The sequence below is a fragment of the Orbicella faveolata genome, unplaced genomic scaffold (assembly GCF_042242905.1).
Source record: "Orbicella faveolata isolate gen_17 unplaced genomic scaffold, um_ofav_v1 contig_1, whole genome shotgun sequence".
In the NCBI taxonomy this organism is placed as follows: Eukaryota; Metazoa; Cnidaria; class Anthozoa; order Scleractinia; family Merulinidae; genus Orbicella; species Orbicella faveolata.
The window spans coordinates 4,690,439-4,704,554 of NW_028301536.1; the positions used below are offsets into that span (position 1 = coordinate 4,690,439).

The 14,116-nt window shown below is 38.1% G+C and overlaps 1 protein-coding gene across 1 annotated transcript; it reads left to right on the top strand.

Moving 5' to 3' along the window:
- Positions 1–10,858: 10,858 nt before the first annotated feature.
- Positions 10,859–12,553, top strand: LOC149117785 (adenosine receptor A3-like). Its single transcript, XM_089286113.1, has one exon. It carries the CDS (start codon positions 10,995–10,997, stop codon positions 12,093–12,095), a length of 1,101 nt encoding a protein of 366 aa, XP_089142239.1. The 5' UTR covers positions 10,859–10,994; the 3' UTR covers positions 12,096–12,553.
- Positions 12,554–14,116: the final 1,563 nt, after the last annotated feature.

Consider the following 14,116-nt stretch of genomic DNA (forward strand, 5'->3'; position numbering starts at 1 on the left):
ATGACCGCCAAACTGTCGATGGGAGTAATTCAATGAAATTCAAAACTACCTTTGTGGGCGAACAAACAACGTATTTAACTCTAAGCGAATGAGTAAATACCTACGTTGTGATTTTGCCGGATGAAAAATGAAATTAAATTCACCGCGCGGTTCATTTATTGTTGTGGTCGTCATTTCCAAGTTCTTTGTCAATTATTTTCACCACCGCAAATTCCAAAGACCGTCCAACTATCGATGGGAAAATTCAGCCAAATGCAGGGCTAACCTTTAAGCCGAACTTTGATCCATTGAACTCCAATATCGAATGTGTCAATGCCTTCGCTGTGAGTTCGGCCGAGGTTACAAATTCCACTCCATACTGGGCTCAGGAGGTGAGCTCAGTGGAGACAAATTTTAACTGTCCTGCCCCTCCCTCCAATCATTTTTCTGGAATCTGGAAAAATCTAGCAGACACGTGACCAGCCACAACCAGGGTACTTTCTCGAGGGAGGAAGAGAGAGAGCATTACGTCATGGTGAACATATTTGCGTCATCAGCAATAGCAATGTTCATTGCTAAACACGGATATTGACACGTAACAATTCAAGTTGAATTATCAACTTGAAAGTCGAATTCTCAAGTTGAATTTTGGCGGGATTGGTGCGCCTTTGGTGACTCAACATTCGACTTGGAGATTCAAACTTCATCTTTTGCTGACAGCCCAAATGTCAAGATCATTGTTGACATGTTAACATGAATGTTGATGGATAAAGTTGAACGTTGAACTGTCACTTTGAAAGTTGATGTTTAAAGTTTCAATGATTGTGATACAAAGTACAAAGTTGAGGAGTGAAATATGATGTTGATGTTTGCTAAGTTAATTGTTAGACTGTCAAGTTGAATGTTGTGATCAACTCTGGTTTTTGGCGGGGATGGAACTCCATAAAAAACTGTGACCTCGGGCTTGAAAGTGCTGCCCTCGGCCTGCGGCCTTGTGCAGCATTTTCAAGACCTCAGTCACAGTTTTTCACTACACGGACCTCCCAGCCGGCAAATAACATATAGCATGTACCATGGAAGAAAGTGTGTCCGTTTTTGAGTGTTTGCATACATGCCGTGTATGATAATGATCACTAGGTGCGGTGGCAGCCTTTTGAAACATGACGTTAGAATTTACAGTGGAGCATGACTGCAGTCGACTACGCGGTCACATCAACACAGTTAACTACATTTATAAAGGCTAGTTTTGCTGGATTTGCCTTTGCGTGACGTCAGCGGTCAATTATATCGTCAGCTTTAACGGTTCTTCGGGTTACTATTTGGTCACATGACGTCAGACATAACGGTAGAAAGTGGCTGCAGTCGACCGCTTTGCTATCAAAACAATACCACTAACTTCTACATTTCTGACTAGCCTTGTAGTTGACAGTCCAAGTTATCTGGTCAAATCTGGCTCACGCATCATGAAGATATTTCTTTGCTTTGTAGCGTTTCTTTTTTTCCCTACAACCTTTCAATCTTTCTTAATCAAAACAGATCGCTATCTTGAAAACTGTGTTTACAGAAAAAAATACGAACAATCGCTCCTCAACCCCCATCTACTACAAAAGGCCTTTGATGGCAGGTGCGAACGGTCACCGTGTTTAAGAACTATGTTAGATCGTGCGACGCGTTTGTCTGTAGACCAAATTCTAAGGGATGTTTTTGAAACTAAAATACTCGAGAAACTCATCGCCTCGAACATCAACGGTCTCCAGTAATCTCCAGACTTGAGTCATATGCCATAGGACAGTCCTTTACAGATCAGTATGCCTTACAAGGATCAGAAATCTGCCGACATGGTCCACAGACAGCTTCACGACCTTAGAAGAAAACAAAACAACCATGATTTGCAGCCCTAAATTTAGAAGCAAAAAGATTAGAAAAAAAAAAAAAAAAAAAAAAGGAATTTAAGTGTGAACTGTGAGATACAAAATATATCGGCTACATGTGGCGCTACCTCCATCAACGTGTACAGGATCAGAAGGAAAAAAAATTCAAGGACCGACATAATGTAAAACCGCCGGTGAACCTTCGTGAGATTTTCAACATTCCTAAGGAATGCCGGGGCAAACTTGAGTGTTTAATTTTTGCGATGCTCATAATTAGAAAGAAAAGTCTGGAACTGGACACTCATAGGACTCTATTTGCGCGAAACTATTAGTTTCAATTAAGCACTTGCTTTTTCCCTCTTTGAATGAAGAGAGAAATGGGGAAGAGAAATAACTAACTTGACATGTACAAATGATTTGCTCTGTAACAAATGCTTTACATTCCTATCAACATTATTACTACGGCTACGCAAAGAATTTTTGAGGTGTCAACTTTCATACCAACAATTAATTCAGTCGTTGAAAGACTGAAGGAGGTGACATTTTCTTTGTTGAACCATTTTATCACCTCGAAAAAAAAAATGGCTCCAATTACAGTTATGGAAAGTGTGAATTATGGAATTATTCGTTCCACAATATGGACACTTTGTGTCCTCGGCCTTACCAAAGAGGAAAAACTCCTTTTTGGTGACTACTATTCTATGTCAAAGTTTGAAATAAAATACCCTGAGTTTGTTATCTTTACATACACTTTTCACGCGTCTAAAAATAGGTTTCAGAGATGTTTGATTAATTTCCAGGTCTCTTTCCCATTTAGAATCAGCCTTCAGTTCAATTGGCTCTTTGTTTATGAGGAGCCGATAATAGTCTATTTTTCATTTTAGTTAAATTTATGGAGATCTCTGGGGAAAGCTGAAACATACCACTTAACAGCAGATCTGATCTGTCCGTGGGGTTTCCGCACCCTCACACTTTGTGCAAAGTGTCTAGGAATAGCAGAAACGACTTGCAAATATTTTTAGATGAATTCTGAGTAAGAAAGAATTTCCGATCTGCTTGGAGAAGATCATGTACCAGATAGATGCCGCGATCAAACCAGTTCCTGTAAAAAATACTGTGACCGTGGATTAAAATATCTTTGTGGTTGAATAAAAATTGTTCTTGGCCAGACTGGTTGGAAAAGATTCTTTTAATTTCAAGAAATACAGGAGAATCAATTAATTTTTTTGTAGAACTGAGGTAGCCCAATCTGATCGAGAAATTTCTTGTCATAATTGCATCGTAATATGAAGTTTAGACCCCCGTATTTTTCGAAAATATAGTTACGAATCGCCTTCCAAGATTCATCGCTCTTATGTTCATCAGCTAACAGTCTGGTCGGGATCCAAGCTAACTTCAATCATTTTGATAAAACATCTATTCTAGGTGCTCGTAGACCTCCTTGGTCATAATCTAAAAACATCACTTTACGCTTAATTTTACCCTTTTTATTTTTCCAAATGAATTTAGATATGGCCGAATTCACAGCGCCACGGTATTCGAGAGGAACATCAAGGTACCAGTTGTGAGAAGACTTCTAGTCATTAGACACCTTCCAAATAATGTGAGATTCCGACAGTTCCATATGTCAAGGATAGGATGGTCTTCAATTTTTGCAATTTTAACGTAAAGTTGTATTTTTCATTTTCTTTCTCATATTATAAGAGCCCAGCACGCGAATTGTTTTTTTTTCTGTCTGGCCATTGAAATCCAAAGGGTTTGTCGTGTCTATGTCTCCACGATCCCAGCCACAGAGCTTCAGTTTTCGACGGGTTCAATTTCAGGCCAGAAATATCACCAAAATTGTCCAATACAGCGATCGCCTTGTTAACCAAATTGCAGTTACTGTTAAGGAGAGTGGTATCATCAGCAAACTGGCTTAATTTTAATTCCTTACCGAAAATGTTTATACCCTGAATTTCTTTATCCTGCCTGGTTTTGCACTCTATAGTAATTCTGCAGCCAAGATAAATAGACATGGAGACAGAGGGCAACCTTGTCTCACTCCTCTTGACAAGCGAAAATAGTTTGTGCAGAAACCATTGTTTAGAACTGCACTTTCTGTACATGTACATGTGTTGACATGAACTATAGAAATCCAGCGTTGAATGCTTTCCCCAAAATTAAATATGGCGCAATGGTTCTTTGTATAAATTCACATTCAATTGTATCAAAGGCTTTTCGAAAATCAAGCTGTAAAAGTATACCAGGAATGTTGCGAAGCTTTGTTTGTTCAAGAATGTCATTAATTAGCCTAATGTTTTGTCCGATGTATGTACCTTTTATAAAACTTGTTTGGTCGGGGTTGATAAGAAGAGTTAAGACCTTTTTCAATCTCTTGGTAATAACTTTTGACGCAGTTTTATAGAAGTTTTATAGTTCAGTTTTTTTATTTGCAAAATTCCCAAGTAAATCCATCCTCGCTTGGTGATTTACCTCTACTAAATGTGCATAAAGTACTTTTACACTCCTTAAGAGTGATTTCTCCTTCTAACTCACTACTCACCGACTCTTCAAGTCTGGGTAGTTCTAAATTTTTGATGAAACTTGAAAATGAAGCATTTTCAACGCTAGTGATAGAAGTATAGAGTTCTTTATAAAATATTTGTATTTCCTCTAGTATTTCTTCTTCTTTGGTCACTGACTTACCATCCGGATGCTTCAACTCCTTTATTGTTTTATGACTGTAATTTCGTTCCTCTAGGTTGAAGAAATATTTGGTCGGTTTTTCACCCTGCTCAATCCATCTTGTTTTGGAATGAACAATTAAGCCCTTTCCCCTGTTTTCATAGATGAGGCAAAGTTCCTGTTTCAACTTGTTGTGTTCAGCTTCTAAGTGATTTGCCTGAGGGCTGTCGACACCGCTAGCACTGGAAATGAGTTGGTCTAGATCGCTTAGTCTCTTTTGGAGATCTCTCCCTCTTCTACGAATATTTTTGGCTTTATGTTTTGCATAAGGGTTGTAAGACTCCTCAGCTCCATTTTAACTAATTCCCATTTAAGCCTTTTATCTTCTTGTCCGGAATATTTTTCACTAATGGAAGAATAATTTTCTCTAATTAAAGTTACACAACCTTCGTCATCTAAGAGAGAGTTGTTAAATTTCCATAATCCTGGGCCTCTTTTGTTGTTAGGGCTATTTAATTTGAGTTTTACTGCCTTATGGTCTGGGGCGTTAGAAACCACAGTTTCTATCTAAACATGATATATTGTACACGACATATGATAACAATACATTGCTAATTTTTGAGACTTAAGCATTTCGCGTGGAGAATATTTTCCCCACATTTTTATGATTAATCCACCGACTGTTGGACCTATTCGAACACAATAGCAATTTTAGTTTTACTGCCTCACAGTCTTGGGCGTCAGAAACCACAGTTTCTATCTGAACATGATACATTGTACACGACATATGACAAGGATTCATCGCTAATTTTTGAGACTTAAGAGCGACTTGCTGTATCGGTCACCTATAGCTATGCAAGGTAGAAAAAAAATCGATTTTCTGAAAATTTGTCAGGAAGAAGGTTTTTACTAACTTGCTTCAGAACTGTAACTTTTATTATTAATCCACCGACTGTTGAGTATATTCCTCTCCATACATACTACTGATCATTCTAGACTGAATGCCGGAGATGAATCTTAGTGAATCGAACACAACAGCTTTTTATAACTGTCCACGAAATATCATATATTGTGGATTCAATGAGATATCTCTATGACTAGTGTTAAACCTTAATCAAAGTGCCCTATTTACAAATAGCTTGTTTTTCCAAAGTATTCATGGAAAATATACCAGTCAAAACAAGAGACTAATAGAGAAAATATTACTTTTAAAGTAATATTTTCTCTATTATATTATACTATATATATAGTAACTGAAATTAAGGTACAATTTCGAGACTCTGGCGACTGAATTCTAGGTAGAAGGTGAAAGCTTAGAACTTGATATTTTGGACACGACATACGACAAGAAAAATCAAATTTTATGATAGATACACCAGCTGGCGAGTATATTTCTCTCCCATACATGCTATTCTCTAGATGGAATGCCGGAGATGAATCTTAGTGAATAGACCACAATGCCTTTTAACTGTCCAGGAAATGATATACACTGTGTATTCAATGAAATGTTTCTAAAATTTTTTGGCTGAACCTTAATTAAAGAGTTGACGTTAATAAATAAGCTGTTTTTCCAAGTAGCTTAAGTTTCTAACGTTACTAGTCACAACTTTCGATTCTTGTTATCTATAGCTTTCTCATATTGTACTTCTACAAAGGCCTATAACAGTATTACCAAACATTTCTAACATTGCTAATCACAACTTTCTAATTATCTATATCTTTCCCATAGATATTGTAGTTCTCCAAAGGTCTTTATTAACAGTTTTACCAACGCCTACTCAATTCAGGTTATTTCCGAGTTTTTCAAATAGGGCCTGCTACAAAACCTTTCATTTGAAAGTGAACGTGACTTCCATATATATTAGACAACTCGTTTTCGCCAGAAATCAAAACTGGTTCTTTCACCCAAAATATCATTGCCTGAAGCAGTTCTTTGCATGAAGTTCCTGGAGGGCAAGGTGAGGTGAGTTGTCGAATTTTAACGATTTTCTTGAATTAATTAGCTTTTCAAAGATATTTATATATAAAAAAAAATAATAACTATTTTTCAGCTTTGCACGATTTCACGGTAGCAATTAATCCTCGGTTAGCGATTAGCGATAAGAAAATCAGTCAGTCGTTATTACGGTGAGCCAGAACAGAATCAGTCTTATTTAAACAATCCAAGGAGAAAAAGAAGAACATTTTAACGTTCTTTGACCCTTGATGAAATTGAACACAAAACTGAAATGCCTCTCGCTCTGAAAAGTGATTTGAAATGATTTGCTGGAATATCACCTCTTGATGAAAATTGAAAATCTAAGGACATTTTCCAATCCGTTAACTCTATTCCTACTATATAAAAGAGTGTTGCTTATAATATGGAAAATCTAAAACTTTTAGCCCTTTTGCTCATACACTCGGAATAAAGTAAATATTTTCTTTTTAAATTATTCTCAGTTGAATTTTTCAAACTTTTACAGTTTTGAGCTTTGCACTATTCATCGGGAACGACGCTTCGGTGATAGAAAACACATTTCTTAGATACCAAGGTAAGAGATGGTCATTTGTTACACTAGTACCAGGAATAAACTTACGTTAGTTTAATCGACGATATTTTCTCGACGAGAACAATGCATCCGGACTTATATTAGAATTTCAGTCTCGCGAAACTCTATTATATATTTGTAATTAAAGCAAAAGACTTACTGTTGTTCAGGGCTTTATGGCAAGAAGGAAAAAATTAGGTTGGTTTGGTATCTTTTGGGAGCCATGAATCACAAAAGCGTTTAAACTCGGAATCGATCTTTGATGAGATCAGGCACAGTGATATGAGCTAATTTTATCATCATCTGACAAAGATTTGTTTATATTCGCGCGTGCACGCCCTTTGATGTCAAGTGCGGTGCCAAGTCAAGTGTATCTTCGATTTCTCTATTTTAAGGAAAGTCAGAAAATACAGTAAATTGATGGAAAATTGAGTCAACATTATACAGGTGTAGTACAAAAAAAAAAAATTATAATAATAAAAGTAAATAAATGAAGAATGCTGTCAATTGCAAAAAGGCGATCAGTTCGGCTTAACCTGCCTGTCAAAACACGCTTGGCCTGACAATAGGACAATCACATGACTTTTGGAGGGCATATAGTTTATTTGTGGCCCGAGTAGCATCATTTGCGCCCGAGCGCGAAGCGCAAGGGCGCAAATGATGCTACGAGGGACACAAATAAACTATATGACCGACAAAAGTCATGCGATTATCATTATTATCAATACACAAGGCCAAATCGTACAAATTCATTTAATAAGAAAAAAATGTTTGACAGAGGTGTAGCATGAAATTATGATATGAAAAGTTGTTGCCACAATACGATCAGCTAAACAAGAGCCAAATAAAATTCCTTTCTGTTTACAATAAAAGTCAAATATTATCTAGTTTTAAAAAGATTAATGACAATGATTAGCAAAAATCAAATGACTGCCTTCTAAGCTCCCGCCATTCCTCTCTGCCGCGGCGAACAAAATGAAATTACAACGAAAACCAAGTAAACTCAACTCACTTCTCCGCATCTTTCCAAACGCCGTCCGTGTTCTGCCCTTCCATGAGGTATCGATTAAATTTCTACCTGTCTCCTGACTGAATAGATGATTTGTGTTCTGGTTTCGCCTCGTTTTCTTTCGTAAATAGCTTGGCCTTCGCTTCAAACATTTTGTTGGTAGACATGAATCCGCTGTTTTGCAAAATGTCTATGTTTCGGCGTGAGTGGAGCACAGGTTAGATGGCGATGAATGGCCGCTCTAATTCCAGTCAATGCACTTGGAGTAATGCTTAGCCTTTCTCTGTTTTCACTTCAGCGAAGAACTTTCGCAGAATCTCACTCAAGTCCGTTGGACTTACTGTTTTGAGATCCACTGTAATTTTTCTTTTCTCGCACCATTTCTCGAACTTTTTTACTCCCCACTCAGTTGCTCTCTTGGTGTTTTTCGCTTGAGCTTTTTGCTCAATCTCATCCAGTTGCTCGTTGTCTAAGTCCGAGTTTTGACTAGAAAAAAGCTGAAAATTTGGGAGTTCTTCCATTTTAAAATGAAATTTCCAAACGGCAAACGTTCACTACGCAAGCTGTTCGCACCTGAATGGTTTTCCCGCGTCAATAAACGTAACCTGATTGGTTAATATTCATCGGATGATGAACCGAGAACCAATCAGCTGCAGGGCCGTTAATACATTAACGGCCCGCTAGGAGTCATTTGCGGCCCGCAAAGCGCGTGTTTTCAAGAGGGCGGTTTTCAATTTGGCCGCGTATATTGATAATAATATCAAATAACATAAAGAAACAGTCGACGCATCAAAATGTTTCAAGGAATGAATAACGGCTACTGAAAGTTTCCTCGCTTGGAAAGTCTTTAAAAACTCCTCCTCCCACGCCCTTGTGACCCGAGGGTTAGATGTCTAACTGCTACAATATCGATAGCGAAAACATAGCCCCGAAATTTTGAAACCGACCACCAAATTCCTTCTCATATCTAGAAACGATATGCTGGAATCGGAAATGTTTTGTTGTTCTAAATGAAAGAGTTTTGTTCTTTGGTATTCAGATATTTGCTTGGAAGTGGCAGAACCTGAGGAAGTTCTGAATGCATTTATTAGCGACATTCAAAACTCGTCTACTGGAAACAAGTGGGTTTTCTCCAGAATTTTAAACAATTAAGGTAAGAATTGAATGTTATATAGGTTTTATTATATTAAAAGGAAATCAGATTAGGCCGCTAGTCACAGTGTACCAGGCAGATATTACTACGGCACTACTGCAATGTTAAGAAGCATTAGCTTAAAGCAGGCCAAATTTTTCATTTCGTTCTAAACTGGGTCTCGATACATTTGTAGAAGAACCGTTGAGTACTCAGTCAGGTAAAATCTTCAAAACGCTATTGAGTACAACTTATAATTACAGATCGATAGCATTGACAGCCTTCGACCAAAGCGATGCCAAAAATCAGGTGCGAGGGCTGGTTTTACGTTCGCACATGTAGGTTACGGACTCAAATTGCAGTTGTTTTCTGCTGGAAATAATTGACTTTGCTCAGCAGATGACTTGTTTTACTTTATCGCTGAAAATCTCTCAATTTCCCCAGTAAATAACTTGTTTTACTGGCCATGTTTTCTATTCATGGATATCACGAGTTAGCTTAAGAAGCCTTTTAATTTGAAATATCAGCCCTGCAAGCACATATGTCGGCTCGATTACCAGACGCTGTTAATGAGTAATGCCAAACACTGGCACGTTTAAGCATAGCTTTGAATGTTCAAACAGTACATTGCGTTGTGGTGTCATTACTTAGAGTTACTTAGAGTCGCAAGGACGAGAAATATGTTGAACAAGAGTAGTCCTAAAAGACTGCCTTGAGGAACACTACAATGCATGGGTAGCCAGTGAGAAAGAACACCATGTACTCTCACTCTTTAGCTTTCAATCCGACAAATAAGAATGCGAGAGATTCGTTGCTTCACCACTGACTCCGTAGGCACGTAGTGTGGAGAGTAATAATGACTTCATCATCATTTCTTATAGCCCCCAGTAGGGCATAGGGCCGCATCTCGAGTCAAATCCCCTGGATAAATCTATTGCAAACAGCGCCTGTCACCTTTTCAGAATCCAAATCCAGCCGCCAGTCATTTATCATTTTAGGAATTGCAGTACCGCATTTGCGTGCAAGCAAGAAGCCAGATATATTTAAAGAAGCTACGTTACTGATTGTGCGTCTTGAAAAGTTAGCCTAGATTTTTCAAGTTTGTCATTTGCAATTCATGTTAATCTTCTCCATCTTTAAACACCCTTGCTCCTTTATAGTTTATTATTATCTTATCGGTTTTTTTCTACCTGAGTAAACTTGGGCTACTTTTTTCAGGTTTTCTTCAATTTAAAGGTAATTTTGAATGTGTCACTGTGGGCCTTGGAAGAAAACAAAAGTGAAAAGGCGTCACGACGTCCTGTAGTTGAACACTTGAAGCATCTTATTTTTCTTTATTTGAAAATGCGTTTGGTTTTTCGTATTTTTTATATTGCGTAATATTATTTTTATTCTTCGTCTGGTTGATTGTCAGGGATTGACCATCTCTTCTTGAGGGTGGTGGTGGGTAGGGGGGCTGGACAATTTTCTGGGGGATGAAATTTTTTCTCACCTTTAGCAGGTTGAGCATGAGTTATTTTGGTGGGCAGTGAAATAACTTGCGCAAGAATTATTTTAAGTGAAAAACAGGACCTGGATGAATGCACTTGCTCGAGTTTTTTCCACATGACTCACCTTGCACGAATTTTTTTTTAGCAGTTTTTGCTGTGCGGGCTTTTTTTTTTGGGGGGGGGGGCGGGGAAACTGCTCAGTCCTTACCACCTCCGTCGAAAAATAATGGTTCGTCGCTTATTGATGCTGTGAAGGTGGTGGTTTTTGTTGTTATTGTTCTTTATGGCATGTATAATTTATCTCTTTAAACAGTCAACATGGAAGAGTTGCAAATGATGTTCAACCTCTCTGTCAATAATGAGTCTGATGTCCTCAACGCCACAGAAATGAAGAATCGAGTCTACGTATTCACACCAGCAGGCTTTACCACTAAACTCGCTCTTGTCTTTGTTTTTGCGTCTGTTGGTACAGTAGGATTAGTAGGCAACGTTCTAATTTATTACTTTATGTCGTTTAAGAGAAAGGTCGTCTCTTATATGCAGTACAATCCATTTCTGCGAAATTTCAACTCTTACATTAAGAGCTTAGCACTGTCAGATATAATGAGTAATATGATTTCACTTCCCTTGATATGTATTCAGATTATGGTCGATGTGTTCCAACATGACTGGGCATGCAGAATTGTTCGGTTTATCGGCATACTGCTACCCTCTATAACAATGAATAATTTAATGGTAATAAGTGTGGAGAGGTATTTGGCAACTCGTGCCGTTCCCCGCTCGTTCAGTGTCTCTAGTGTTCGCAAGCTTGTTTTTACCGCATGGCTTGCTGGTTTTATTGTCGTTTTAGGGCCAACAGCAACGTTCAAAGGGATAAGATGTGATCTTAACGATACACATTATACAGTAGTTTGTAAATACGATAACAGTTATCTACCGTTCAGAATAATAGCCGTATGTTATGCCTTAGTACAGCACCTTATACCCTGTGTTATTTTAAGTTATCTTAATATTTCCGTTGCAAAAACTTTACGGCCAGAACAAAAGAAAAGAATAGATATTCAGAGGAACAACGCCATCAGGGCCAACTTGATAGCAACTAAACTCCGTGGAACATATCTTCTTATCGCTATGACGTTTGCTTCCATCATTCCATATTCAGCGTTACTTTATTATGCAACCTATGTTATGTTGGCTAAGCCTTCTCTTGATTTTAAGACAGATTTTACAACAAGGTATCTTAGCGCTGGGCTGCTTTATTCAAACGGCGCAATTAATTTTATCATATACGTGGTACAGATGAAGGATTTCCGAGCGTTCTTAAAGAAGCTGTTTTGTGGTAACGATAATGCTATGAATCCTAACCCACCCGGGGACGGGATTGAACTCAGAGCGTTTGTAATCCCAAACAATCCTTGACTTTAAAAGAGCTATAAGACCCCTTGGGAACTTCCATACGAAAGTGAAGGGGGTTATTGTTGAAAGTGACTACAACAATGTACCAGAATCTCTTTTTGTGGGCGTGGTCGTGTTAACATTAAATAAGAGATTACAATTTGTAAATACTCTTTTTCTTTGGCCATCGTAGCTTAACAAGAAATAACACGCAAACTCAACATAAACGTAACTGGCATTTCACAGTTTTTAAGAACAATAAATATAGTTGCTTGGAATCCTTTTTTAGCTTGAGTGAATGAATTGTAACCCCAGCCACTTTCCTATGGGATGCACCTACTTCTTGTCTCTTAGATGTAACACTCACTCACTCATCCTTATCGGGCCCATGAGGAGCTCTTGAGGCTGGTCTCTTAGATGGAAAGTACCATAATATTCTGGTGATCTCCAAAGTCAGAGAAAAATAAATTCTCAAAATGTCACACGCAATAGCCTTATAATTACCGACGTAAGTGGCAAACACAGGAAAATAAACTAGTGCACATATTTGTACAGGTATTTCTACTTAAAATAAGTTATGCCAACAATTCGCCAGTCACGCAATATGCCATAGGTCATTTACGAGTTACCTTGTGCTTCTGTTTCAAAACGAGTCTAAAGCTACGTGCGAAACCTTTCGTATGAAAATAAAGGCGATTGAGAATACTTGGTATGTTCCAGAAACATCTGTATCAAGATACCTTTATTTTCGAGACTAAAGTCTTTCGCGTGGAGAACTTTTAACCCAATTTTATGACTCGTTTTGACACCGAGGTACAAGGTAACCTTGGAAATGAACTACCCTATTTATGACCAAAATCTGCGATTTATGCTACCCTATTTATGGCTTGGCCAAAAATTCGATACCCTATTTATGACCGTTGCTACCGGAACAGTTGCCCTAAAATTAAGTTATGAAGAGCTTTTGTTGACGGTTTTATTTATTATGATGAAAAAGTAGCTTTTTCTAAGAATCATATCCAATTCAAGACTTAAGTGCTAAAGCGATACCCTATTCAAGACCAAAATGACCAAAATCAATACCCTATTTATGACCAAAACGGCTGAAAAACCATACCCTTTGGGGCCGCACATACCTATATAGCTCATATAAGAGAGTAACCCCTCCCCCCGGGCATTGACCGTGGTAAAATTAATGCCGTTGTTTTCTTAGACCTAAAAAAGGCCTCCGACACAGTTGACCACGAGATCCTCTTGTCGAAATTAAGAGACTATGGCCTATATGGAAACGCGCACAATGGTTTCAGTCATATTTAGAGAATCGTACTCAAATGTGCTCCATCAACGGGTCGCTCTTTAAAAGTTGTCTTAGGGCCATAACTATTTCTATTATATATCAACGATCTTCCAAACTGTCTATCAAATTGTGAACCGAGGATATACGCTGATGATACCCATCTTACATATGCAGGTGACAATGCAGACAATATTCAGGTGCATCTAAACCAAGATTTGGAAAATGTTCATAGTAGGCTGATAGCAAACAAACTCACGCTAAATATGACTAAAACCAAATGCATACTTCTTGGATCTCGGCAGAGGTTAAGTATTCTCACAGAATACTCGACACTTGCAATCAATGAACTTCAAGTTAGCCTGGTCACCACCGCAAAATCTCTTAGAGTGAACCATCGATGACGTCAAACTTGATTGGAGTGGCGACATCGTAAAAGTAACGAAGAAAGTCGCTTCTGGCATTGGGGCCATAAAACGAATAAGGTGCCTTGTCCCTCAAGCGACCTTATATCTAATATATCAAGCTCTGATACAGCCACACTTTGACTATTGCAACATGGTTTGGGGAAACTGTGGGATAACTGTACTTTACGAAATAAGTTACAAAAAACTACAAAATAGAGCAGCCCGTGTTTTGACCTACTCAAACTATGATGTAGATGCTGGTCACCTGTTCAAACTTCTCGGGTGGAAAAATCTAACAAGCCAGCAGCAAATTAAAAAAACTGAATGTTCCATTGCCGCACTCA